The sequence below is a fragment of the Chrysemys picta genome, chromosome 2 (genome assembly GCF_011386835.1).
Source record: "Chrysemys picta bellii isolate R12L10 chromosome 2, ASM1138683v2, whole genome shotgun sequence".
Taxonomy (NCBI): Eukaryota; Metazoa; Chordata; order Testudines; family Emydidae; genus Chrysemys; species Chrysemys picta.
The window spans coordinates 152,376,605-152,403,438 of NC_088792.1; the positions used below are offsets into that span (position 1 = coordinate 152,376,605).

General features: G+C 47.7%; 3 protein-coding genes across 5 annotated transcripts; 2 read left to right on the forward strand and 1 right to left on the reverse strand.

Moving 5' to 3' along the window:
- The first annotated feature begins 3,725 nt into the window (after positions 1-3,725).
- Positions 3,726-8,992, forward strand: FAM136A (family with sequence similarity 136 member A). Its single transcript, XM_005285223.4, has 3 exons — positions 3,726-4,022; positions 4,892-5,032; positions 6,785-8,992. Exons 1-3 carry the CDS (start codon positions 3,936-3,938, stop codon positions 6,971-6,973), a joined length of 417 nt encoding a protein of 138 aa, XP_005285280.1. The 5' UTR covers positions 3,726-3,935; the 3' UTR covers positions 6,974-8,992.
- Position 8,993: 1 nt separating this feature from the next.
- On the forward strand, positions 8,994-12,384 carry SNRPG (small nuclear ribonucleoprotein polypeptide G). The gene is made up of 4 exons (XM_005285222.5): positions 8,994-10,392; positions 10,995-11,017; positions 11,664-11,788; positions 12,189-12,384. Exons 1-4 carry the CDS (start codon positions 10,361-10,363, stop codon positions 12,237-12,239), a joined length of 231 nt encoding a protein of 76 aa, XP_005285279.1. The 5' UTR covers positions 8,994-10,360; the 3' UTR covers positions 12,240-12,384.
- Positions 12,385-16,213: 3,829 nt separating this feature from the next.
- PCYOX1 (prenylcysteine oxidase 1) lies at positions 16,214-25,727 on the reverse strand. Of its 3 annotated transcripts, XM_005285221.5 has the most exons (6): positions 25,458-25,727; positions 22,226-22,432; positions 20,032-20,206; positions 18,847-19,058; positions 18,263-18,415; positions 16,214-17,865 (listed from the first exon to the last, which is right to left on the reverse strand). In XM_005285221.5, the coding sequence occupies exons 1-6, from the start codon at positions 25,579-25,581 to the stop codon at positions 17,207-17,209; spliced, it is 1,530 nt and encodes a 509-aa protein (XP_005285278.1). In that variant the 5' UTR covers positions 25,582-25,727; the 3' UTR covers positions 16,214-17,206. The 3 variants fall into 3 exon arrangements, with proteins under 3 accessions (XP_005285278.1, XP_042696195.1, XP_065440484.1); XM_042840261.2 differs by lacking the exon at positions 18,263-18,415 and having other exon boundaries at positions 25,458-25,618; XM_065584412.1 differs by lacking the exons at positions 22,226-22,432; positions 25,458-25,727 and adding an exon at positions 21,330-21,444.
- Positions 25,728-26,834: the final 1,107 nt, after the last annotated feature.

The following is a 26,834-nucleotide window of genomic DNA, read 5'->3' on the forward strand; positions in this document are numbered from 1 at the left end:
CCCTGTGCCTCATATCACTCCCCCGTAAAACAGGGATAGTAACGCTGACTGGCTGTGCCTCAAACGGGTGCTCTGGGACTACCTCAATCTATGGTTCTAAAGATGTGCAAATAAACATATTTCTTACAAGATGTTGGTAAACTTGGAACAAAAAATAAATACCCTCAAAGCCACAAAGATGAAAATATGAGGGAGGAGCTGATGAACTGTAACAAGTCTGGGCATCTGAATGTTTGCTACAGGGCCACCTTTGGTTTGACTAAAGACTTCTAAGCGTTGTTCTTCCTACTGTTTCCTGTGACAGAACCTCACCTTTGAGGTCAGAAACACAAGCTCTATAGCCAGGCCTACAGGGATACTGAAAGAGAATGTAGATGCAATGCGCTCCATGTCTAGGAAACCAAAACTACGTTGTTTTGAAGCATCTGTGATCCCCCGAAACTGGTCTCCTGTTGAGGAAAGAACTGACAAGCAGCGTGGCAAATATTTATGAAGAGGGGTTTGCCCGTGAAATATTTCACTTTAACATCTCAAAGTAGTTAGACATGAAAGCAAGCCTCAAAACACGCCTGAGAGTTAGGTCAGTGTTATCACACCGAAGTTACAGGTAATACACTGAACCACGGAGCGGCCAAGCAACCTGCCCCATGTTCATATAGCAGAGCTGTGGCTCGATCTAGGAGTCCTGCTTTTCAGACCCATTGCCCTGCCATTCAACTGTACTTCCTCCACTAAACATTTTGGGTGGCTAGAGCAGGGGTAGGCAACCTATGGCATGTGAGCTGATTTTCAGTGGCACTCACCAGGGGCCTCTGCATTTTAATTTAATTTTAAATGAAGCTTCTTAAACATTTAAAAAAACGTAATTACTTTACATACAACAATAGTTTAGTTATATATTATAGACTTATAAAAAGAGGCCTTCTAAAAACGTTAAAATGTATTACTGTGGCACATGAAACCCTAAATTAGAGTGAATAAATGAAGACTCGGCACACCACTTCTAAAAGATTGCTGACCCCTAGTCGCTAGAGGTTGGAGGAAGTGACTTAAAAACCTTTTCCATGTAGACAAGACCTACTGTTTAGACAGGTGTACCCTCTCTGAGGACACTCTTATTCCAGTGTACGAGCTTTTTTTGGTTCAGCTTAAAACCCTTTTCCCAAACCACACAAGCTAAACCGGAAAAATCTGCTCTTATGTCAGACTTGTATCGCTTTACATTCACGCCTTAGATTATATTGAAAAAAGCTTTCCCCACATGCACAAGGCCTTAGAGGCAGAGAGGTGATGGCTTTAAATTGGCTAAAGCACGGTTGAGACTTTGAGCAAGTCACTTGTCAGACAATTCCAGGTAAAGGTAAGTCACACACTGCTGTCAGCCCGAATGATTTTCAGAACCCTGTGAATCGTAAAGTATTTCCCCTTGTCACCTGATTTACTATTCTCTCCTAATCAAGGCTGAAGGCTAGCAAAGATTCATACATAGATGACACACTGCAGGCTATTGCCTCTGATTCCACATTTTTAAACTTAAAAGAGCAGGAAAACAATATTTACGCAGCTGCTACTGCTCCGGATGAATGAACACGGCGTGAAATTCGCCCTGACCAGAGGGCCAGCACAACACCTCAAGAGAGATTTAAGCCCTTTGCTTATGAGTGAATTCGTCCCACTGGCCTAAGGATTTTTAGTATGAATGCAGAGAATAGTCCCTGGAATATATTGAGTATTAATTACACTAACGCGTGTTGCTACAGCAGACTGTTACGGTCTGTCACATCAATAATCCACAGTCTTAAGAATCTTAAATACACATTGACGTAGCAGCCCAGAGTGGACATGGAGCCATCCCAATCTGCGGACTGACTTCACCAATAGGCATTGACCAAGTGGACTGGATTGGAAAGCCACCAGCGGCCTTATGTCTGAAAGAACTGTAACCATGTAACTGTAACCATTCCACTGGCCTGGGTCATGGCCTGGGTCACAGCCAGGGCTGGTGCAAGGATATTTTGCGCCCTAGGCGAAACTTCTAGCTTGTGCCCTCCCTCCACTCCCCCCCACCCCCCGCACATCGGTTCATTGAGGGGCAAATCCCAACAAGCCTTTATAGACCCCAGGGGCCAGCTGTGCCCAGGGACTGCTCCCCAGACCAGGTTCCCTCCTCCTCACCCCCTGAACTCCACTGGAGGGTGCACAGCCCCCCCGCGAGCCCTCCCCTCCTCACCCCACCCCGGCAGCCCCTGCCCTGAGTCCACTCACTGGGTTTGCTGGGCTTGGGCTGCTGCAGCAGCTCGGCAGGGAGGAGCCGCCATCCGGAGGCACCAGAGAGCCAGAGTGTCGACTTGCGGCAGCGGCAAGCCCCAGCCATGGAGGAGCTGGTGCGGTGCAGGGGGGCAGCAGCCCTGCAAAGGCGGCAGCGCGGCTAGCGGAGAGCAGCCGCACCTCTTGCCCCTCCTGCCCGGCGTGCCCCCCGCCCCCTCCCGGGGGCTCCTGCAGGCTGCAGCGGATGCATACGGGCGTCGGCTCCCCATGTGCCCCCTGGCTGTCCCTTCGTCGTGCTCAGGCTCTGCGGCTCCCAGGAGTGTGAGCCACCGCCACCGCTGCCCCTTCTGGAACAGGCTCAGGGCCCCGCGCCCCAGCGGCTCACATGCCCGGGAGCCGTAGAGCCCAAGTGTGGCGAGGGGGGAGACAGGGAGCGCACGGGAGCTGGGGGGGCACATGCATCTGCTGCAGCCTGCAGGAGCCCCCTGGGGGGGGGGGCACCAGGCCACTGCCTGGGTAGGAGGGGCGGGGGGGGCAGCTGCTCGCTGCTAGCAGTGCTGCCGTCTTTGCAGGGCTGCTCCCACCCTGTACCATGCCGGCTCCTCCATGGCTGGGGCTCGCTGCCCCCGCAAGCCGACGCTCTGGCTCTCCGGTGCCTCCAGAAGGCAGCTCCTCCCTGCTGAGCCAGGGCACCGCTTTTTTAGGGTTACCATATTTCAACAATCAAAAAAGAGCGTGGGGGAGAGCCCCACCCCATCCACTCCCTCCCACTTCCCGCCCCACTCAGAACCTCTAACCCCCCCCGCTCCTTGTCCCCTGACTGCCCCCTCCTGAGACCCCCCCACCCTAACTGCCCCCCTACCTGTCCCCTGGCTGCCCCAACCTTTATGCACACCCCTGCCCCCAGACAGACCCCCAGGACTCCCGCCCCATCCAACCCTCCCCCTGCTCCTTGTCCCCTGACTGCTCCAATCCCTCTCCCTCCCCCTCTCCCCACCCCGACAGCCCCCACCCCCGAACTCCCGACCCATCCAACCCTCCCCCTGCTCCCTGTCCCCTGCCTCTATACTATAATTGGCTGGCTTGTGCACCGCTGCCCTCTACTGGATGGGATCAGATGGGATCAAATCTTCCTGCCATCTCTGTCCTTTCCTTCTCTCTATCCCCAGACACTCCTCTTCTGTCTGTCTGTCCACCCCCTCGATCTATCTATCTACCCATCCTCATACACCGCATCTATCTATCTATCTATCCCCATACACCCCATCTATCTATCCCCACGCACCCCAACTATCTATCTATCCCCACGCAACCCATCTATCTATCTATCCCCATCCACCCCCTCGCTCTATCTATCTATCCCCACCCACCCCATCTATCTATCCCCATCCACCCCATCTATCTATCCACGTGGCTGAGCACGAGTATGACACAAGACGTGCTGGTGATGTGTAGACGGTGGGTGAGCGAGTCTCTCAGCAGAGGCAGACGGGGGGAATCCCAGGCTTGCAATGCCCGCAGCCGGGCACCAGAGGCCGCTGTTCCCCCCAGGCAGGGACCCCCTTTCCCCCCGCCCCCTCGGAAGCGCCGGGCTGCGCTGACCCGGAGGTGAACGCAGGGGGCGGCCGGTGTCCTCTGGCCCATGTGCGCGCTGCCGGGCGGGCGGTATGGCCGAGGCTCAGCAGAGCAGGATGCAGGAGGCCATCGACAGCATGGTGCAGGGGCTGGAGCGGGAGAACATCCGGAAGATGCAGGTAAAGAGGAGGGGAGGAGATGGGGTCCCCACCGGCCCCTCTCCGCCCCTCCTTCTCTGCTGCCCGCCCCAGCACCTCCCCCATTTACTGCCCCCGAGATCTACCTGCTCCTCTCCCCCCAACAGCCCCCATTAGCACCCTGCTCTCTGACCCATTGCCATGCCTGCCCTGGGGGCCTGGCCCCCTCTGGTAATGGGGGGAGGAAACCAGTGAGCCTGGCTCCCCCCTCTTCTCTCCCCCCCCCCCCGTGTGTGTGTAGAGGGACCCTGGGGGAAGGGGTCCGTGAGCTGTGCCCCCAGGCCCACTGAAGTATGTGAGCAGGGATCTAGGCCCCTCACCGAATTGGGATGGGTGGGCAGCAGCTCCCCCATTTACTGCCCCCCACATCTACCTGCTCCTCTCCCCCCAACAACCCCTATTAGCACCCTGCTTTCTGACCTATTGCAATGCCTGCCCTGGGGGCCTGGCCCTTTCTGGTAATGGGAGGAGGAAACCAGTGAGCCTGGCCCCCACCCCCGCATCCCCCCATGTGTGTATGTATGTAGAGGGACCCTGGAGGAAGGGGTCAGTGAACTGTGCCCCAGGCCTGCTGAAGTGTGTGAGCAGGGATCTGGGCCCCTCACCGGATTGGGGTAGGTGGGTGGATGGGTCAGTGCTATGCTCAAGGAGAGTTGGGGGTCAAAGCCAGACAAGTCTGGTTGGGAGGTCTGCACTATATGCCCAGGGCCCCCACTGGATGGGATATGTGTATTGGGAGTGAGGGGTTCAGATGCGCGTTGCTACAGGCAACAGCTTTGGAAAAGCCCAGCCTCTGGTGCCACAGAGCCCGCAGCCCGATCCCAGCCAGCATTCTTTCCCGCTCTTTGCAGGGTAACATGTTTCGGTGCAGCGCCGACTGCTGCGAGAATGACACGGCCTCCATGCAGCAGGTGCACCATTGCATCGAGCGCTGCCACGCACCCCTGGCCCAGGCCCAGGCCGTCGTCACCAAAGAGCTGGAGAGGTTTCAGGTGCGGAGAAGGTGACCGATGGACCCTGTGCGGGTTAGCACTGACGTGCCATAGGGAAATAGCATCAACAGTGGCGGTCTACTGGGCCCCAACTCCAGATGGAATCTTCTCCCGGTTTAGTCTCAAGCCGTGTGCAGAGGTTTGCTGTGGATGTGGACGGGTTTGGGATGTGGGGCGAGTCAGTGCTGTGCCAAACCCCGTTGCAAAAGTAACCTGGACAAAAGGGGACGCACCCAAGCAGAGAGTTGGTAACATGAATGGCGCATCTCATTTTGGAAAAGAGACGGCTGTGAGGGAGGGGGGTATTGGATCCTCAAGGTTCTGCTCTGTGTTAAATCCAGGCTCATTATGCAGCACAAGGCTTGAAAGCTCAGGTCATCAGGAAGGAGAACCTCCTGCAAAGAGAACGTGTCTCGTTAGGATAGATTTTTTTTTTCAGTGCTCCAGTTCTAGTGCTGGTGAAAGGTGCTAATCTGAAAGCAGGGAGGCTGGAGCAGGCGGGAGTCCTTGGAGCACCTATGGAGTGGGCAGAGGGAAAGCTTTGATCTATCTGAGGTATTTTGATGGCCCCTGTTACCATTGTATCTCAGAGCCTCCCAGTCTGTTCACACATTCCCTTCACAACACTCTGGGAGGTAGGGCAGTGCTGGTCTCAATTTACAGATTGGGAACTGAGTCACACAGAGTCATTCGCCCAAGATCACACAGGACGTCTGTGGCCAAGCAGGGACTTATACTCAGGTCTCCCATGTTTTAACGACAGGACCGTCCTTTCTCTCTTTGCCACACTACTGAATTTGACTCTGTCCTGCTTCAGAAGAATGGCATTTTGGGGTCATAGAACAATGTGATCTGCAAGGGCCTCTCTCCTGAGAATCTCAATAGGGGTCCCAGCAGTGGTACAGCTAGGGTGACCAGACAGCAAATATGAAAAATCAGGACAGGGGGTGGGGGGTAATAGGAGCCTATATAAGAAAAAGACCCAAAATCAGGACTGTCCCTATAAAATCGGGACATCTGGTCACCCTAGGTATAGCTTTTTTTATGCAGGGGAGATGCCTACTAGGAACTGGGCTGAGACCCACCAAGCGTATTTCCCATAGAGCATCATGCAGCCATTGCAACATCTCTAAGCTGCTACCGACCTGAGTTTGGTTAATACTGATGACCTAGAGGTGAAATGCCCTGTGTCAAATACATCATTCAGTCCTCGGTCTCCATGTAAACTGCTAGCCACGTGGAACAGTGAGAGTAATTAACCACTGGAACAACTTCCAAGGGTTTTGATGGATCACTGACAATTTTAAATCAGGATTGGATGTTTTGCAGAAAGCTCTGCTCTAGGAATTATTTTGGGGCATTCTCTGGCCTGTGTAGTACAGGAGGTCAGACTAGATGATCACAATGGTCCCTTCTGGCCTTGAATCAATGAGCTAGGCTGAGACACCCTGCCCGACTTATTGCATGTAGACCACCGCATAGCCTCTGATAGTTGTTGGATAACCTAAGCATGATAACCTAAAATGAGTTTGGAGGTCTCATTGCAAATGGTAATAAACTTCCAGCCCGCAGCAAGCTTCATTCTTCTGCCATCCATCCCCTCCATTAGAAATAATTTTGTTCTGTGCCCAAAGGCATGACCGCCACTTCTTAGATGGCAGGCTAAGAGCTCATTTGTCCAGCCACTCCACCACCCAATGCATTTTGCTCGCAGCTGCATGAACTCTAACTGTCTGGAATTCTCGTTTGCAGGACCGTTTGGCTCGCTGCACGATGCACTGTAATGACAAAGCCAAAGATTCCCTGGATTCAGGGCGCAAGGAGCAGCAGGTGAAACAACAGCTGGAGAGCTGCGTGACGAAGTGCGTGGATGATCACGTGCATCTCATCCCCAGCATGACCAAGAAAATGAAGGAGACTCTGGCAGCCATTGCACAATAAAGCTGTGTCTGTTTGGGGAGAGAGAGGGAGACATGTAGTTCCTATTAAAAGAGAGACGTGCACACGGAGATTCGTGTTGGAAATTGAGGAATGAAACTGGATGACAAGGGTGATTTTGTATTTTCCAAGTATTGCAGTGGTCCATTCAAGAGCTGGTTTGGTTTAAGGGCTTGGTGGTCTGGGGCTGATTTGAGGAGTGTCACCAGTTGTGGAGAGGACAGACTAGTGACTTTGCCCCAGTCCTCAAAGGATTAATGGTTAGTGTATATACAGACCATGCTGATAATAGCAGTGTCCTCCACTGACCTTGACGTCCCTCGTGAATGTAGAGCTGCTGGAAGGCACCAGTTTAACAGGCCTGGAGCCTGAAGGGCCTATATCCCTAAGAAGGTATAACAGCAATGCAAGCTTCCCCAGTGCTGCCTAACCAATATGCCTCAATTGTGCCCTGCAAGAGTTAAGGGCCAGGTTCTCAGCAGATGTAAATCAGTGTAGCTCCGTTAGTGTCAGTGGAGCTGTGCCAGTGTTAACCCACTGAGGATCTGGCTCCAAAAGTCCAGTCTCCATATCCTTTTCATGGTGGTGATGTGAGGGGGTAGGAGGATTTGAAGTGAAACTATCACTGGGTTGGGTTTGAACTGATGCCCTAGAGTTCAAATGTCCAGTGTCCCTGCCTCACTTGTTCTCCAGGCTGTTGTGAACAGGGGGACAGGAATTTCTCCTCAGCTGCTCTCACATCTGCAGAATTTATTGTCTAGCACTGACAGGTTCCCCTTGTCCCTCTAGTGCAGGTGCCTTTTGTTGTTGGAAGGAACAGTTGAAAAGGGAGTGTATGCAATGTATTAGATAATCAGTCTGTTTCTCTTATAATGTTTCTTCCATCAGGAGACACGAAGTAGTCAGGGAGAGTATTTTTGCATTGGTAGGTCAAGTCTGTGCAGTTAAAACACCTTCGGCCTCTACTGCCACTCACACTGGTATAAATCAGGAGTAATTCCACTGGAATAAATAGAGATTTGCCTGTGTGTAAACCCAGTGTGCCTGAGTGGAGAATCAGCCCCTTGACTTCCTCTGATCTCATCAGGCCACCAGCCCTGCAGTGTCTAATTCTACTAAGAGAGCAAGGTCATCCAGTGCCGATGAGTCACGAGAAGTAGCATGGTGTGTTGGAAAGGAATGGCCAATGCCACTTAATGATCCACTCCTGCTGGTTTTACACCAGTGTGACTCTATTGGCTTTAGTGGAGTTACTCCTGATTTATAGTTGGGTAAGGAATAGCAGTGTTGGGCCTGAAGTCTATCATTAAGAGTTATACCAGGTACATTGTTCCATGCAGTGTGGCATAAATAACTGTCCTCACCTGAGCCTCTGCAAAACAACCACTGAAGGTTTTAATAGTCGGATTCTCTTCTCCTTTTTGACCTGATATTCCTAATTAAACACACAGAGAGCCTGTCTCTGCTCTCCTTCATCCTGGTATAAATCAGGAGTTTCTCTGCTAAAGCAATGGATTTACAGCAGCGTAAATGCACAATCAGATTCTGCAGCATGTTGCAGTGCAGGCTTGAGGTCGATTTCAGACCTTGTTCTTCCCTGGAGCAGCAGGGACAGGAAGCAATGCAGAGGAGGTTGGCTTGAATGCTGGGGCAAGGTTAATGCGCTCCATTAGTCATGGCGCAGCATTACTGGCTGCCTCAGATGTGGAACTACTCAGCTACAGGAGGAGGCAGTTTTGAAATCTGTGGTCCTCAAGGTAAATGAGCACAATACAGAGATGATCACCACCAAACTAAAAAGGGGAAATGACATCCAGTAAACAGCAGCACCACCACCTTGTCCTGTCCTTGTGGCTGGAGACACTGTAGCAAGTATCTTAGGATGGTTCTATTTATTGTGAGCTGAATGACCTGTCTGTACCTTCTCAGGAACAGCTATAATGAACACAACCATTTTGTTCTGTCCTTTTAAAAACTGATTTATTTTCTAAGTTTGATTCAAAAATAAATTTTAAATGACAACTCCTCTGTATTTTTACTTACGCCAAGGCTCGTCATGGCTTCATTGTGAGAAGTGCTAGATTTTGATTTTACATGTTCTAGTGTGTTTTCCTCTCTTGAAGTCTTCATTTTGTATTATAGCTGTAGGAGTGAAACCCACTGGCTAACATTTAAAACAGCTCTAGTTCCAACTCACTGCTTGGGAACCAAAAGGCAACCTTATTAGCAATCATGTTTAGTGCCTAGTGGGAGCAATGCAAAATGGAGCTCCATCGTGCTAGGGCAGGGGTAGGCAACCTATGGCACGCATGCCAAAGGCGGCACGCGAGCTGATTTTCATTGGCACTCACACTGCCCGGGTCCTGGCCACCAAGCCGGGGGACTCTGCATTTTAATTTAATTTTAAAGGAAGCTTCTTAAACATTTTAAAAACCTTATTTACTTTACATACAACAATAGTTTAGTTATATATTACAGACTTATAGAAAGAGACCTTCTAAAAACGTTAACGTGTATTACTGGCACACGAAACCTTAAATTAGAGTGAATAAATGAAGACTTGGCACACCACTTCTGAAAGGTTGCTGACCCCTGTGCTAGGCGCTTTGCAAACAGAATAGTGGAGAGTCCCTTTCCCAACCAGCTTACAATCGAAATAGACAAGACAGGGAAAGAGGTGGCAGCAAAGGCTTCTCCTGCATTGAAATTTCTGATTGGTTTCCAGTCACCTCTAAATCAGAGCGAGATCCACATTTTGGACGTGTTTGAAACCCGAATTGGCATTTGGATTTTGTAACGTTTTAAGTGAGACGAACCAAAAACGTGGATCCAAACCTCCTGCGTTTGGGCTGCTCTGGCTCCAATATAAGCTGCTGTAGGTGGGCAGCTAAATACTACAAGCAGGGTCGTATTGCCGTGGGGAGTCGCGCATCAATATTTTTGGTGCTTCAGTGTTTATGGTGCAATGGCAAGACGGCTGCTGACGGCTCCGTGTGGTGAACATCTGCTGTCAAGGTGCCTTCGGCAACTATGTTGCTCACGAGCTGCCACTAACTAGATAAAGCTTCTATTCTGAGGAATACGGGGGAATTGAGTCACGTGCCCTCGCTGTGGCGCTGCCGGGAGGGAGGGGAGGAAGCGGCACGGCCCGCATTGGCTGTCGGGTCAGTGAGGTCACCCGCAGAATATACCGGCGATCACGCTGGTTGGCTTAAGTGATTTTTAAGTCATACGTATGCGTTCCCGGCGTTACTGTTGATTGGCTGAAAAGGGTTAAGCACGCGGCCTCGGCGTAAATCCCGATTGGTTGATGAGTCGCGGACGTGGTGACGCCAGAACTGGATCCGTGCGGAGGAGCGCCAGGCGGTTGTGGTGAACTGAGGCAGCACCATGAGTAAAGCGCACCCGCCCGAGCTGAAGAAGTGAGTGCGGCCGGGGGAAAGCGGGGATCGCCGCCCCGGGGCGGGGGGGGATGTGGAGCCAGCGGGGGTAGCCCCCGGGCCATAATTTCAGTAGGACTCACCTTTATTACCTACTCCCCCAGCGTCCCGGCATGCACTGCGCTGACCAGCGGGGCCTCTCTCTCTGCGCGGGGTGGGAAGTAACCCCTCCCCCTCCCCCCGTGCTGGGCGCGTGGTGTCACTTCGGGTAGGGCCCTGGGGCAGCCCCGCCCCATCCACCCTGGCAAGGGGCACGTGCGTAGGGACCGCCCCGGCCCCCCCCCCCCCGCTCAATTCTGGGTGACATTAGCCTGGGTGTCCCAGAGGCGCCCCCCCCCCTTCCCCAATACATGTAGAGCTACAACTGGCTGTTTGCCCTTGGTCAGGCTGGCTGCAGTGCAGTGGTAACATGCCCAGCGAACACCGCACTGAGCCCATACATTGCCCATGGCTTGACACCTGCGTACAAACCAATGGGATGCCAGGGAGAGGGCCTGTGGGCCAGGCTGTTCGTGTTTTATGTTAACTCGTACTACCTTTCTGCCCCGTTAATGTGTGTCTCTCTCTCCCCCTTATGCTTTCAGATTCATGGACAAGAAGCTATCACGTGAGTTATTTATGTGCCTAGATTTATTCTAAGCATCACTGTCGTTTTAAAGTTCCCATTGTAGTAGGAAGAGAGCCTGAGACATAAGCTCTTGTATTAAAGGCCTGGTATGAGGCAGGACCTGCTCACAGAATCCGGCAAGAACAGGGCTGATACTGCAGAAGTACACATGCCTAAGAAGTGCTAGTCAGTGTACTCGCGCAAACACATCCTGATATCAAGGATGGTACAAAAACATTCCCCAAGGATAACAGGAACACATCAGAACAGTGGTCACTAGCACACTAAATGCCTAACCACTACGAAGCCTTAATGTAACTTTACTCCTGCATTTTGAGGGATATTATACGTGATAATATCAGACCACGGTCTGCTAATATCGACCACCATCCAGACTTCCTCGTTATTATACTGCATTTTTGCATATGAAGCCTGTGGTATGGGGAATACTAGTCTTAGTAAGCAGTGGGCCGTTCACATGCAGTATGACTAAATAGTGTTTCAAACTGTCATAGCATTAAAAGATGGTTCTAAAGCTCCGGTCTCAAAGGTAACACTTTGTAACCAAGAAAGCTAAGTACTACAGCTGCATGCCGGTAACTTTTGTTTTTTATTATTATTATTATTAATCAAATATTTTTTCTAGTGAAGCTAAATGGTGGCCGACATGTCCAAGGGATATTGCGAGGGTTTGACCCCTTCATGAATCTAGTGATAGACGAGTGTGTGGAGATGGCACAAGGTGGACAACAGAACACTATAGGGATGGTGGTAAGTATAAAGTTTTCACCCCTATTGGATGGTATGGATTGAAACATTTTTAGAGGGGGGGGGGGGTGTCTTTATTTCAGACTCTTTCCCCAGTCCCCACCCGTCGTGGTGATGAGCAATATTTTCTAGCAAATGTGCCTGAACCAGGTGAATTCTAGGAAACTAGCTAGTCCACACCATATCTGTCACTGAATAATCTCTGGGCAGTTTATGGGTCAAAGTTAATTGCTGTTCATGTTTCTAGAAGAGCTAATCTGGAGAAATATACATGCTGTAGACCGCTTCCTAGCTGGGGTTTTTTGGTAGTATTAAATACTCCTGATCTTTGTCCCATCTCTAGTTCTGCTAAACCACATTAGTCATTATAGAATTTTAATCTTTTTATATTCCTTATTTTTAGGTAATACGAGGAAACAGCATCATCATGTTAGAAGCCTTGGAACGAGTATAGATTAAGCAGTGAACTCCTGCCTAGAGCTGTGATAAACCTCCCCTTAACGCCAGCTGTCTTGCTAACTAATGAGGATTCTTCAGGACCTGTACATTCCTCATGTAAACTTATTTTTGTTAAATAAATTTTGTAATGGTTAACATAACTTGAGTAAATTAATTTAACTTCCTCTTAAAACTGGTGCCAGTTGCCTGCTGAAGTATCTTGAGCATATTCCAGGAAGTCTTGGCTCTTGAGTGCAACAGAAGTAAGTGAGAGACTTGTGTTGATTTATATTTCTGTGGTAGTACAATAGGTGAGCTATACTTTTTTTATTTAACCATTTTATTAATATACAAGCTTTTAGGCCAGCATGACTAGAGACTTTTTATCTTTCCTCTCCATTATTTCAAGTGAAAAATGTCTAGGAACAGGTCTCCAGTCTTCACAGCAGAAGAGAGCCAGAATCTGGACCGTGAATCTTTTCCTACGTTGTTACTAGTAGCACTGTGAATTTCAATCTGCCTCTTTCCCATCCATTTTGGCCTATTTTTAAATGGCTTTAGGGCAGAAAGGTACTGAATTACTAATCTTTTTCCTTATCCAGGGACTGGGGAAGGATGGTCTAAAGGATTTAGGCTATCCTAGTCCGGTCACAAGTCCAGCTGATGGAGTCCGGAGGGGATGTGAAAAAGCCCAGAGACTCTCTGCGTCTCTAGTAAAGCCTCCGGGTTCACCTTCAGTGATTACTACATGAGCTGGGTGCATCAGGCCCATGGGAAATCAAAAACAGTAAACATGGTTTGTCTTGTGTAGTGGTAATACTACTACTTCATTGTGATGTTTCTGATAGTCCATTCCAGCTGGTTCTGATAGTCAAACAGCAGTGTATTTACCATCGTGAACAACTCTAGCACAGTATAATAGATGAACTCCTGCACAGTGAGCTGTTTCCTCCTCATGTGAGCTAACAGCTATAGCTAGTCGAGTTACAGTAGCAGATAATTTGGCCTCTGGACATGTGATTCATAGTTCAATTTTGCTACTGTGGTGCAAAACCTCTCAAACAATGAAATTCTTTACTAGGCTAGGGTTTGGCTGACGCATTTGCCCCACCTTTTGCTTTACATATAGGTGCACCTATTTAATTACGCAAAAATCAAAACTAGTTCCATTACTGCTGAATCACTTTCACAGACATATGGGCTACTGGAAACAGACTTAAAAATGCTGAAGAAAGAATATGCCAGTCTTAAGGATCTTCAAAAGATTAAACTATCAATAACTAGCATGAACATAAATATTCTGGTATGAAGGTTGTGTGGCTTTACACTTTTCTCCACAGTAGATTAGAAGGCACAGACATGACTCATGGAAACAACCTAATCTTCCCAGGATATGCATCTACTGTTTAAAGGATGATCAAGCCCCTGCTGCAGCTTGCTTCTCAATATCATCCTCTACTCTGGTAGTTTGTTTCAGAGGAAATGTTTATATTTAATTACCTTTAAACATAGAAGATTCAGTTGGAAGGCTTTACTTATGCTGCTACTAACACTGCATCTTAGTAATATTGAGTTTTAAAAGCATAGATTACGGAATGAAATGCAAGCGCTAAATGGGGCATAAACAGGGGAAGGTAGTCTTATGAGAAGTCAATGGGCCTAATCACATCCATAAGCATTTGCAAGCTCAAGAGCCCAGTCAGTTTCAGGTTATTACTGTTGCAAAGATTGAAAGCTATTGGGACTAGTTAATGGTTGAAGAACAGGTGTTAGTGGAAAAAAATCCAAGGACAAATTAAGTATTTCCATAAAGCTTTAATTTTACAAACTAAAAAAAACTGATAATGTTTTTAATTCAGGGCTATGTTAAACAAAATTCCCTTTTGATAAGCACCTTTAAAAGATTCCTTTAAAAAGAGAGGGGGGTGGAGGGCTTCTGTTTCCGTGCTGATGTCTATTCAGCAAGACATTGCCTGGGGATAGGTGAAATACTATTAAATCACAAAGTAAAACTGAAAACAATATTTTATTTAGTCACCTTAGCTTTCATAGCTGATAAAGTTTCAATCAAATGTGATTCTCCTTCCCCCCCAAATTAACAGTGCTTCATTAGGTATCTTAAATTTCTGTTGAAATTAGCAGGTAGAGCTACAAGTAAAGAACCATAAAAATGTATGCTGAGCATTGAGTATCACTCTTTAAACTACTTGTAGGACTTCAGCTCACTAATTGGTTAAAGCAGCCTGATTTTTAAAAAAAACTGACCACTGACAACCATGTATTTCTGCAAACATTTCATAACCTCTCTGGAGCTCTGGTATTTAAAGCAAATAAGATTTAGTTAAGACATGTTAGATTTACTGTGCTTGATCAGTCTGTGTAAGCTGTAAAGCTATCGAGAATTAACACATTTAAATTAGCCTCATGTTAGAGGGGGCTGCAGCAGGCCTGCACAGGCAAACAGCCAATCAGAAAAGGACTTATTGGCAGCCAATCAGGGCCCGGCTCAGCCCTATAAAAAGGCTGTTCAGGGAGCAAGCAGTCAGTCTGTCCCAGGCCTTCTAGAGGGGAAGGGCCTGGCCCATGCAAGGGGGCCAAAGGGGAAATGGCCCAGGGACGTGAACAGATGGAGGGAGAGAAGGAGGGCAGGATGGCTGCCACTAGAGGGTCCCTGGGTTGGGACCTAGAGTAGTGGGCAGGCCTGGGTCCCCCCCCATCCTCCTTGCCTTACGCCTGGCCGACAGGAGTGGCCGTCTTGGGCTGCCCCAACCCCCTGCCAAGAGGGGTGTGACTTTGGGGGTGCAGTTGCCCACATTGACCAGGGTGCAGAGGGACAGCTGATTGACACACAAACACACCCCCGGAATGGGGTGAGGAGGGACTAAGAGGCACTGCCGGAGGGCAGTGGCTCAAAGAGGATGCTACGAGTTGGGAGCAATGCGGGTCCACACACCAATTGAGGGTGAGACAACGGATGTGACACCACCAGGAGAGGGCGCTCCACTGGACTGAGCTAATTCCCGAGGGTGACCAGCAAGAGGCTCTGAGTGGTGAGTCCCAACACTGCTACACCTCACTTGTAAAAATATGGCCTTAGTGCCCTATGTCCTACAAGCAACAGAATTTACACAAGGTGTGCAATCAAAAGAAACAAGAGCCCCCCCTCAATCCCTCCCCCAATTTACAAAGTAAAATCCCAAAATTATTTGGATCTCCCTTTTTACTGCATAGCTGGCATGGCTTTGATTTTATTGACTGCTGACTTTCATAACATTTCTGGTGTGTCTCAACCACTGTGACTAGTTAGAATTCTGTTGCATTAATGTGTTTATCATCATGTGTAGCACTCACACCATCTCCCATGCTCCTACTGTAGCCCTCTATAAAAAAAAATTCTTTCTCCTGTTAAATACCCCCTGTATTCACTCACCTGAAAAGCATGCTTTAAAATAAATTACAGTACTGTTAATACATGCCATGTCAGACAAGTACTCTGTACGGAGATTGGAATCTTACCTTTTGACAATGTATGAATAACCAAACTTTAAAAAATACAATTGCAGTTCCTGGTGAGCCCATGACTTAGGGCCTTTTTCAAAGCTGTATATTAACTTCAGCTGGGAAGAAGCCACATTCACTGTTATCCAAATTATATTCAGGTTCTCTACTGTAGAACCTAACACTAGAACATAAGGACAGCCATACTGGGTCAGACCAAAGGTCCAGCCAGCCTAGTATCCTGTCTACCGATAGTGGCCAATGCTAGGTGCCCCAGAGGGAGTGAACCTAACAGGCAATGATCAAGTGATCTCTCTCCTGCCATCCATCTCCACCCTCTGACAATCAGAGGCTAGGGACACCATTCCTTACCCATCCTGGCTAATAGCCATTAATGGACTTAACCTCCATGAATGTATCTAGTTCTCTTTTAAACCCTGTTATAGTCCTAGCCTTCACAACCTCCTCAGGCAAGGAGTTCCACAGGTTGGCTGTGTGAAGAAGAACTTCCTTTTATTTGTTTTACAGATTTGGCTTCAAAGATTACAATAAAGCTAGAAGAAGAATGGGGGGAAAAAAATCAATATTACAGAACATGCACCCAGACTGCGCCACACTTTAAAACTAAATACAGAAAACCCCTTTAAAACCAATTTAAAATTATTTTCCTTAAAAGAAGCAAAGTCACATCTAGTAAAAGGGCTCTCAAAACCTTTTCAGATGGTAGAGCATTGCCTCTTTCTACTCACATAAGACCCCTGTGGCAACAAAAGCAATTGCTTAAGGAAAGCTGATACTATATTAGGAAACCATGGAATTAATTTGTACTGGACTTAAAGGTTAGCAGTTGGAAATGAAGTGAGCCAATAACATGGGACCAGACAGCCTCTTACAGGCTAGTTTCAGAATTTGATTTTGTCAATTTTTAAAATAACATTAATATGTTACACCAGGCTCCACATCCCTCTGCCTTTTTCCTATATTTAAGAGTTTCTGTCACACCACAGGAGACACTAAGGCCTTTTCCTGCAAATACTTAACCACATGCTTACGTGTCAACAAGATCGGGGCCTAGGTGATTGTACATAAACGGGTCCTGATCCAGGAACGTATCCCTATTCAGGACTGCACTTAAGCACATGCTTAACTTTAAATACTTGCTTAAGTGCTTATCTTGAATAGGGATGGGCTTTAGCACATGCTTAAGTGCTTTCCTGAGCTGGGGTCAGAATACATAGGAGAAGGAGCAATTTAAAAATCCTACACCTCTCTGGAATTTTTCCACCTTCACTATTGTAATAGGTAACACTTGTGATTACTGTATCAGGTTAGAGGGGAAAATATTGCCATATATTCATTTTTAATAGTAAGGTGGGCCAGAAAGATGTAGCAGTTGATCAATACCATGATTAATTTCCTCTGGCCCTCACTGGGCAATCTAGACTCATCAGCCACAGGGATTTGCCGCTCATACCTGGGTAAAACTCACAGCTCTGTTTTGAGTTTCTCATTTAAGTCCTCCTGGTCAATCATGTCCACGTTTCCATACCAGCGATGGTAAGAAAGGAGGGCTGCATTTTTGGCGGCAACTGCGCTCATTTCCATGGCACTTGCCGCCCATTCTATGCCATTAAGGTAGTATATTCTATCATGCAGGATTATAGGTGGGCATTTCTTCGGGAGACTGTAGTGTGGGTAAGCCAGCCACTTCTTCTCTTTCACAGAGTCGTAGGATGAGAAAAGCAAATTCATCTGCTCCTTGGTGAGAGGTTCTTTCGAGAACACTTTCCAAACGGCAGGTCCCATGGGTTGCTTCACTTCCTCGTGTGTGTTTTGGACAGGAGACACAACACCTATGCTGTTGATAAATAGATTGGGATTTTCTGTTGTGACAATGTCGGCTAAATGAAAGCGGGATGGGTCCTTGTAGCCGAAGAAGGATGCATTTATGCGCCCGTGAACAAAAGTTGCCACCATCTCATGGTAATGGTCTGAGAACTGTGCAAGAGGCGGGTTAAAGTTTCGGAAGGTGATGTTGGACATTTTACGATTCAGTGGTGTAGCAATAAGAACTATATCGTACATGTCTGTAGCTGACCCTGATGCAGAGTTGTAGCTCACTTCATACAGCTTAACCGTACTTCCTGGAAAAAAAAAAAAATTTTAAGAAAATGCAGAATCCTCCTGGCAACAGGACATGAGTGTATTTTTTTGGGTTAATGCTTTTGTAAACTAGATTTTTGGGGGGAGAGGTGGGGAGAGAGTGGGGGAAATTTTCCCTTATTGGACTAAACTTTTGCGTCACATGTTGCACACCGGATCCTTTATTGACATAATTTAGAACAAGTCTTTCAGACTAGTGATTTTTGGGTGCCCAATTTGACTCCTCATAAGAGGCCTAAAAATCAGACGGGCCTTATATGTATGTAGTGACCTGAATACCAGGGCTCTTGAGATGGGCATCCAAATGTTTCAGCATATGCCGATCTTTAGTTTTAAAGCCTTTTCCTCTTAAGTCCAAAGAAAGCGAGTGCACCTCACCTGTGCGTTTGGGCCGCGTTCTCTCCTCTATAGAGATAACTGTGCCAGAGATAAGTTGTGCTTTGGAAGCATAAAGAAGGCCAGTGCAGACAAGTTTGTTGCCACCTTTTACTGACCAAAGTCCAGAGTCAGCACCTGCCAAAGACACCACGCCTGCCAGGGAAGAGAATGAAATTCCAAACACACTGTTCTAACATCCCATTCACTGAATTAAGCAGGGGACTGATCTTCACTCAGGGCTGGAATAGTAAAATGGAGCTAAGAAAACTATAGGTCGCTAGGAAAGTGACACACAAAACTTGCTAAAAATAATGGTACCAAACAGCTACTGAACAATTTGCTTTCCTATCAGAATATCACAGTGAGCGAAGATACTGTTGAGCAATAGAAGTAATCCCCCTTTCCTTAAGGTTGAATGCATCGCCTTCAAAGCCTACCCATGTCTAGGGAGCAAGAATCCTAACAATGAAGCCAGAGTTTTCACTATAGCACAACAGAGGTCACAACACCCAGCCCTTTAATGACAGCTTCATCTGCCAGCAGAAACAGAACTATGTAAGTATGGAAGACAATTAAACACGCACCTACAAACCCATTAATGTTGGCACCTTGGCCGTAATTGATTCTCATGATTGGAGTAACCACCTCATAGATAAACTTCTGGGAGAAGCCAGCCTTCTGCATAGTCTCATCAATGGTCCGATTCAGCATCTGGATAAAGTCATTCCCTCCGAGTGCATGAAGCAAGCCCTCCGTGCTGCTGAAGGAGTAGTCATGAGACTGATAGCGGTAGATTCTTTATCCAAAAGGAGAGAGACATATAAATCAATTAATAAAAGACTAATCTGGACTATACAGATTAGCACAGAACAATTGATTTGCAGACACTGACTTACTGTAAATGAAAAACATTTACAGAAATAGCAAAAATTCTGAGTGCAGTTCCAGTTTTTTGTTTTTCTCTGCAAAGACCAGTATGCGGAAGGGTCTGACCATTTTAGATTCTGTCTTCTGTCCCACTGCTCCCTCCTGACAACTGAGATCAGCTGTAGTGTTCGTGCTGATAGTCCTTGGAGGGGCGTTCTTGGGAACTGGAGACAAGGGATTCTCAATGGGACCATCAGAATCTCTTAACCTTCAGAAACAAGGGACAAGGCTCATCTTGCCAGCCAAACCATAGCCTAACACATCTAAAACAAAGCCCTTTTGGGTCTTTTCATAAGTTTCCTGACTTCTTTCCAAGTGGGTGGGTACTTTTGCTCACTGCAGGCAGTTATAAATTAACGCCTGTTTCTGTGTTTTATGCACCCAAATGCCAGTGTGATGGACACACTACGTTAGGGCAAATTGTACTGATGACTCCTTTCGCTCAAAATTATATTGTCTGGTTTACATTGTACAATGTACAAGTGGTGATTGCTGTGTTTGTGCTTACTACTACAAAGTAGCACTGTTTAAATGGTAATCCTGTTTTAATTAGAACAGTTTACAAAGTAAAAGGGCAGGCAACAAAAACTACTCTTAGATATCACCCCACTGCCATGAGGAATGAATCCTGGGTTGCCCTAGCTATATTGTGACGTACGCTCGTAGGAAAAAAGACCCAAGAAGATCACATAAGAGAAACAGAAAGAGGGTCAAGAAAAAGAAAACTCAACTGCCACTCCTTTATTAAATGTTTCCACAGTATTCATCATCATAGATAGTACCTACCAGTTTTTAATCACTCCAGCAGGAGAATTAATTTAGTTCAGGCTTTATATCATTACCTCATAAACTTGTCCAAGATGTCTTCCACCCACATGTTCATTCGCAGAGGATTGAATCCATAATGCCACAGAAGTTTCAGAATATTGATAATGTACCAGCTACTCTCCTCAAATACAAATTCATCTCCATTGTAAATGCCCAGAAGGCCATGTCGGTTCTCAGGAACAGAAAGTCCTGCAAAGGAAAGAAATATCTGCCATAAGCTAACAGGGCCTGCTGGCATAATTTAAAAAGGATTAGGTCTATCTATTGCACTGTACTGCTTCAGGAAGCATACAAGATGCATCATTATAAGCAGTAACAAGTGCGATAATTTTGACTTATCAGTTCACACTGTCTCTAGATTTTTATTATTTCCTTTTACAAATCTTAGCAACAAAGCTGGCTCTGAAAAATGTGAGTGGCGCCCCAAGAGTGCAGGAGTTCGAAATGACTTCCTCTAAGATTATACCAGGATTATTTCAACTCAAGTAAATGATAACGTAATGAGCAGGATAGTGTGTATGTTCAGTATTTATCTTTGAGTGGAGAGAATCAAAGCTATTCAAACAGGCCCCTAGCTGCTAACAGAGATTCCCTTTCAGCTCAAGCACTATGAACCTGGGCTTTGAATCAAGAAGCTCTGAGTTCTAGTCTCTGTCTAGCTTTAAAATTCAGAGTGGCTGTGGTATACAGTATAGCAATAACCAGGAAGTTCATGGATTTGTTACAATATATCTTAGATATTTTGCTGTGGTCATCCCATTTAGTCAAGAGCACCTAAACACTTAGAAGGAATAGAGGGATCTTGCAAAAAAGCCTATAAACAAAAATCAAGCGGCCCAACCCTCTAAAATAATATCATGAGTAATACACATGATTTGTTTGTTTATAACAGTCACCAAACTGACTCTAATACGTTTTGTTAGTTGGGCAGATGTAACGAATACACCCCTGGGTTCACATTATACACACTATTGTAATAATCTTTGTACAAGATATGCCTTGTGAGGTATCATTTGAAAACTCTTTACTTGCCAATCAGTAATGTCATGGTAAAATGTGTGTAACAACTTAGAATCATAGGACTGGAAGGGACCTCAAGAGGTTATCTAATCCTGTCCCCTGAACTTGCTGCATAAAGTTATATATTTCCCCTGTATGATGTTAAAAATACATGTTTAGACTCACGTAGCAACAAACTGGTCAAAGGGACCTGTCTTGAACAAAGGAGTGTATGCTTGTCTTAATTTGCATTTAAGCAGTAAACAGAGACCTCCAGGAGAAGGGGAGAAACAAGAAAATAAAGAAAGCTCACGTAAGTGAAAAAGACCAGCAGAGACCATCCTTCCACACACTTTGTCTCCTGGTTCTCAGCTGAAAATGTTTTTCAAGAGGGGGCTGAAACTATAAAAAGCAAACACACCTTTGCCCACCTCATTCTCTGCACCCAAGAGAGAAAGGAAACAGCCTTTGGACTCTGTGGGAGGAGTCCTGACCCAAAGAGTTTGGTCAATAAAACTCTTTGAAGCATATGGCAAGAAACTTTGCTTGAATCCAATATCGTTTGTTAAATTAGGCACTAGAAAGCATTTTATCTTAATTTTTCTTGTAACCTTTGTAACTTTTATGCCTCATTGCTTGTACTCAAAATCTCTCTCTTGGTAGTTACTAATCTTGTTTTATTGTTTTTTCCAGTGTGTTTAAGTTAAAGTGTCCAGGTAATTCTAAGATAATAGGCTAGTGTATATTATTCCCTTAAAGGACTAACAGACTTAGTATATTTGGACTGTCCAGGAGAGGATGGGACAGTACAAGACATATGTTTCTGAGGGGAAATCCAGGACTGGGAGTGTGTTGGGATCACCCTGCAGTATAACCCAGGCTGGTGAGAGCCAGGGTGTGACTGGCAGGCTGCAATTACACAAACACATCTGGGAGTGACCTGCATGCTGGAAGGCTGTTTGTGAGTAGTCCGGGTTGGAGGCTACATCAGCAAGACATTGCAAGGCACTCCAGGTTAGAAGGCAGGGGTGACACAGCCCTCCACTGGTCTGGATTGCACCCCAGTATGTCACAGCAGCCTGATGGATTGTCCTTTCATGTATACCAATGTAAAGCCATTGACTTAAATTGATGTTCCTCCTTATTTGCATTGGTGTGAGTGAAGAAATGAGCCCAGTGACTTCTGCTCCTTAGGAAAAAGACACGTACCTAGCTCCTTGACGAAATGCTTCATATGTAGGTTAAGAGGATGGATGATGGACCCTCCTGCTTCATAGTCTTTTCCTTCCACGTTTATAGTAGCCAAACGGCCCCCTACCATCCCTCTCTCAAACACGTCAATCTGTACCTCTTTCCCAAACTTCTGGCGTAGAAAATAGGCTGCTGAAGTGCCCCCAATACCAGCTCCGATAACAGCTGAAAATACATTTTAAAAAGAAGTTATTTTCCCCACTTTAGTTAATTTCCACAGACACATCCCAAGTCTCTGAATTCAGGCAGCCCTCCTGTTAGTGTCAATTGTGGCTCTCTTCCTCCAGTGCTGTCTCTATTGTTGGGACTATAGAGATGGAGTTTTCATTTTGAGGGTAGAATTTTCAAAAACGCCTACATGACTTGGGCTCTTAAATCTCTTTTGTGCTTTTGAAAATCCCACCCTAAATTATTTAAAGCCACAACCCTTCAGCTGAACATTAATTTGAGAGAAGCAGGAAACCACTCCAAAGGCCTGGTCTACACTAGAGAATTAGTCAACTTAACTATGTCACTCAGGGGTGGGGAAAATCCACATCCGTGAGTGGCGCAGTTACGCCAACCTACCCCCAATGTAGCAAATTCTTCCATCGACCTAGATACTGCCTCTCCCGGGAGGTGGATTGCTTATACTGATGGGAGATCCCCTCCCATTGGCAGAAGTAGTGTCTGCACTGAAGTGCTACAGTGGCGCAGCTGTGCTCCTATAGCATTTCAAGTGTAGACAAACCCATTATGATTATGAGTTGCTCACATCCACATGGTAACACGTATCCTGTAGGTAATGTAACTGGCTGTGTCACGTAGCTGGTTCAGCATTCCAGGAATGTTGGCAAATTTTGCTGCAGGGCAGGACTTGCAGCATCAATTAGTAATTCATATTTATCATTTATGGTAGCAAGATGAGGGACTTGCAAGCACTTGATGGACTTGGGCAAGTTGCTTAGGCCCAGATCCACAAAAGTATTTAGGCTCCTAACTTCCTGGACCTTAGGCTCTCAGTGTTTCTCAAGGTATCCCCATACTACAAAGACTATATCTGTGTAGCTATGTCAGCATAGCTATGCCAATATAGCCCCCCCAGAGTAGATGCAGGCTCCACTAGGAGAAAGGGTTTTCGTGTCAGTATAAGGCCACCCTCTCCCCGAATGAAGTTAGCTCTGTCGACAGAAGTCCCCTTCTGTCGACAGAGCTCCAGCTACACTGGAGTTATGTCAGCATAACTACATTGGTCAGGGGTGTGGTTTTTTCACACCCCTGACGGAAGTATCGCTTTCCACTGTAGACCAGGCCTCAGTTCCCCAGCCGTACAACAGGACAGTGCTGTTCTCCCCATCTCACCAGGGCATGATGAGGATAAATACAGTACAGATTGTGGGACTCAGATGGCAGTAATGGGGGCCAGATAAATTAAATACCTTAGATAAACGTGTATAAGCCTACCTAAATCCCAGCATAGACAGTGCTAGGTAGAGACTACCCTCTCTTGGGGATGTGGATTGTGTAGCCTCATTTGCAAATGAATGAAAGAAAAAGGGGGGAAAAAAACACTCAGGCCTGGTCTACACTAGGCTTTTATATCAGTGTAACGACGTCTCTCAGGGGTGTGAAAAATCTACACCCCTTAGAAATGTAGCTATACCAACCTAATCCCAGTGTAGACAGTGTTACGTCGCTGAAAGAATTCTACCTCTCAGGGAGGTGGATTACCTGTGCTGACAGGAGAACCCCTCCCAGCAGAATAGGTAGTGTCACAGTGCAGGTGCAGCCGTGTAGTTGCACTGCTGTAGCATTTTAAATGTAGACAAGCCCACAGATTATTCAGGAGACAACACATCGATACGTTGTAGGATGTATTAGTATAAGGTGGATAGAAAAGTGGTATTAGTATAAGTATAAAAACATGCAAAGTGAGAGTATTAGTATAAGGTGGATAGAAAGCTGGATAGATCATCGGGCTCAATGGGTAGTGATCAATGGCTCCATGTCTAGTTGGCAGCCAGTATCAAGCGGAGTGCCCCAAGGGTCGGTCCTGGGGCCGGTTTTGTTCAATATCTTCATTAATGATCTGGAGGATGGCGTGGATTGCAACCTCAGCAAGTTTGCAGATTACACTAAACTGGGAGAAGTGGTACGCTGGAGGGTAGAGAGAGGATACAGAGGGATCTAGACAAATTAGAGGATTGGGCCAAAAGAAATCTGCTGAGGTTCAACAAGGACAAGTCCAGAGTCCTGCACTTAGGACGGAAGAATCCCATGTACTGCTACAGACTAGGGACCGAGTGGCTAGGCAGCAGTTCTGCAGAAAAGGACGTGGGGGTTACAGTGGACGAGAACATGAGTCATACAGTGACTGGATATGAGTCAACAGTGTGCCCTTGTTACCCCAGATGTCCCAGTCACCCCCTTCCCCTCTCCCTGGCAGCTTGTCCCCAGACTCCTTTATCCTTGCCCCCCTCCCCCCAGTAACTGTGCCCCAGACCCATCTCTCCACCCCTCTCACCATCAACTGTGCCACAGAACCAGTAGTCTCCCAAACCCAGGAATTGACCTGCCCCTCCCCCCAGCCTTCCCAAAGCCCCACCCCAGAGCCCCTGCCCCCACAACCTCCAGCCTCTCCCCAGCAACTGAGCCCCAGCCTCCCCGAACCCCAGATCCCCTGTATCTCTCTCCCCTGCAGCTGGGCCCCTGCCTCCCTGACCCTCCCACCCTAGAACCCCTCCCCCCTCTCCTCAGCCTCCCTGAACCCCCCCCACCCCAGAGCCCCTGCCCCCACAACCTCCAGCCTCTCCCCAGCAACTGAGCCCCAGCCTCCCCGAACCCCAGATCCCCTGTATCTCTCTCCCCTGCAGCTGGGCCCCTGCCTCCCTGACCCTCCCACCCTAGAACCCCTCCCCCCTCTCCCCAGCCTCCCTGAACCCCCCCCCACCCCAGAGTCCCTGCCCCAGCAGCTGAGCACCAGCCTCCCTGAACTCCCCACCCCAGAGCCCCTGTACCCTTCTCCCCTGCGGCTGGGCCCCTGCCTCCCTGACCCCCCTCCACCCCAGTGCCCCTCCCCCCAGCCTCCCTGAACCCCCCCCACCCCAGAGCCCCTGTACCCTTCTCCCCTGCAGCTGGGCCCCAGCCTTCCTGAACTCCCCACCCTTCTCCCCCGCAGCTGGGCCCCAGGCCTCCCCCCGCCCCCCAGTACCTATCTTGCCGGGCGGGTAGCGCAGCTCGCTGGCCCCCGGCGCCCCCCGCCAGAGGGAGGCGAGGAGCAGGAGCAGGGGTGCAGGCAGTCGGGTCCGCATGCTCGCTCCGGGCAGGAATCCCATCAGGTGCTCGGGAGGCGGCGCCCAGCTGGCGGGGGCGGGGCTAGGGGAGATGGCCGGCGGGGGAGGATTTCCTATGGGCCGAGGCGAGAGAGCCGGGAAGACAGCGGGACCTAGGGAAGGGATGAGTGGAGGGCAGGGGGAAGCCCCTAAACGTCCCATGAGGGGGCATCCCAGGGAGCCCCCAGCCTGAGCCTGGCTGCAGTGTGTTTGCCCCACTTGGATGGGTAACAACCTGTTCAGAGTGTACCTAGCGCACACCCATCACCGCAGTGTCTGGCCCTTATGCCTGGTGGGGACTTGAATTCCAGCCCTTGGCTGGTAGGGAACTAAAGTTTTGGGTGTTTTTTTTCTCGTCTGATGGGTGACATAGGTGGGTGTCTGGCTTTTCCCAGTGAGCAGGTGTCCCTGTCCCCAAAATAACTCACCAGCATTGATTCTAACTCATCCTTTTTGGCAGCCTCAACAGAGGAGCTCAGGATTGAATAAATTTGGGAGACTGGACTAGGCTCTCAGGGGAAGTCCCTCCAGGTCAGGACTGAGGTGCATTAGCAGTGTAGTGTGGTCCCGGGGTGTACCTCAGGGATTCTTAAACTGGTGGTCAGGACCCCTCAGGGGGTCAAGAGCTGTCCGCCTCCACCCCAAACACCGCTTTGTATCCAGCATTTCTAATAGTGTTCAATATATAAAAAAGTGTTTTTAATTTATAAGGAGGGGATTGCACTCAGAGGCTTGCTATGTGAAAGGGGTCACCAGCACTGTTCCCTCTAAGCTGTGCACGTGTGCACGCACACACAGATCCTAAACACCGCGCACATGGCGAAACACCGCGTGCACAAAAATTTGCACAGAAGCACAAAAATTTGCACAGAAGCAATTTTTTGCGCACACGGACTGTCAAAAATTAGAGGGAACATTGGTCACCAGTACAAAAGTTTGAGAACTACTGGTGTACCTCAACTCATCATATGCACATGCTGTTGTTTTCCCTTTGAGGGGATTGCCCCTAGTGCTAGGTGGCTGGCAATTACTTGATTTTTAAGAAAAAATAAACCCAACGTTTTTGTTGAACAGAGAAAAACACTTACATAGGCTTTGAAAAGGTTTGTTTTTTAAAGGTAAAATCTTGTTTTTGACAATCACAAACAAATTTGTGTTCTCAGTGATAATCTGTTTGAGCCAGAGAACACTAATTCCAGGATAGCAAAGACATTTTTTGTTGTTAATCGAGGAACGAGTCAGGAGTGCTTTGTTAT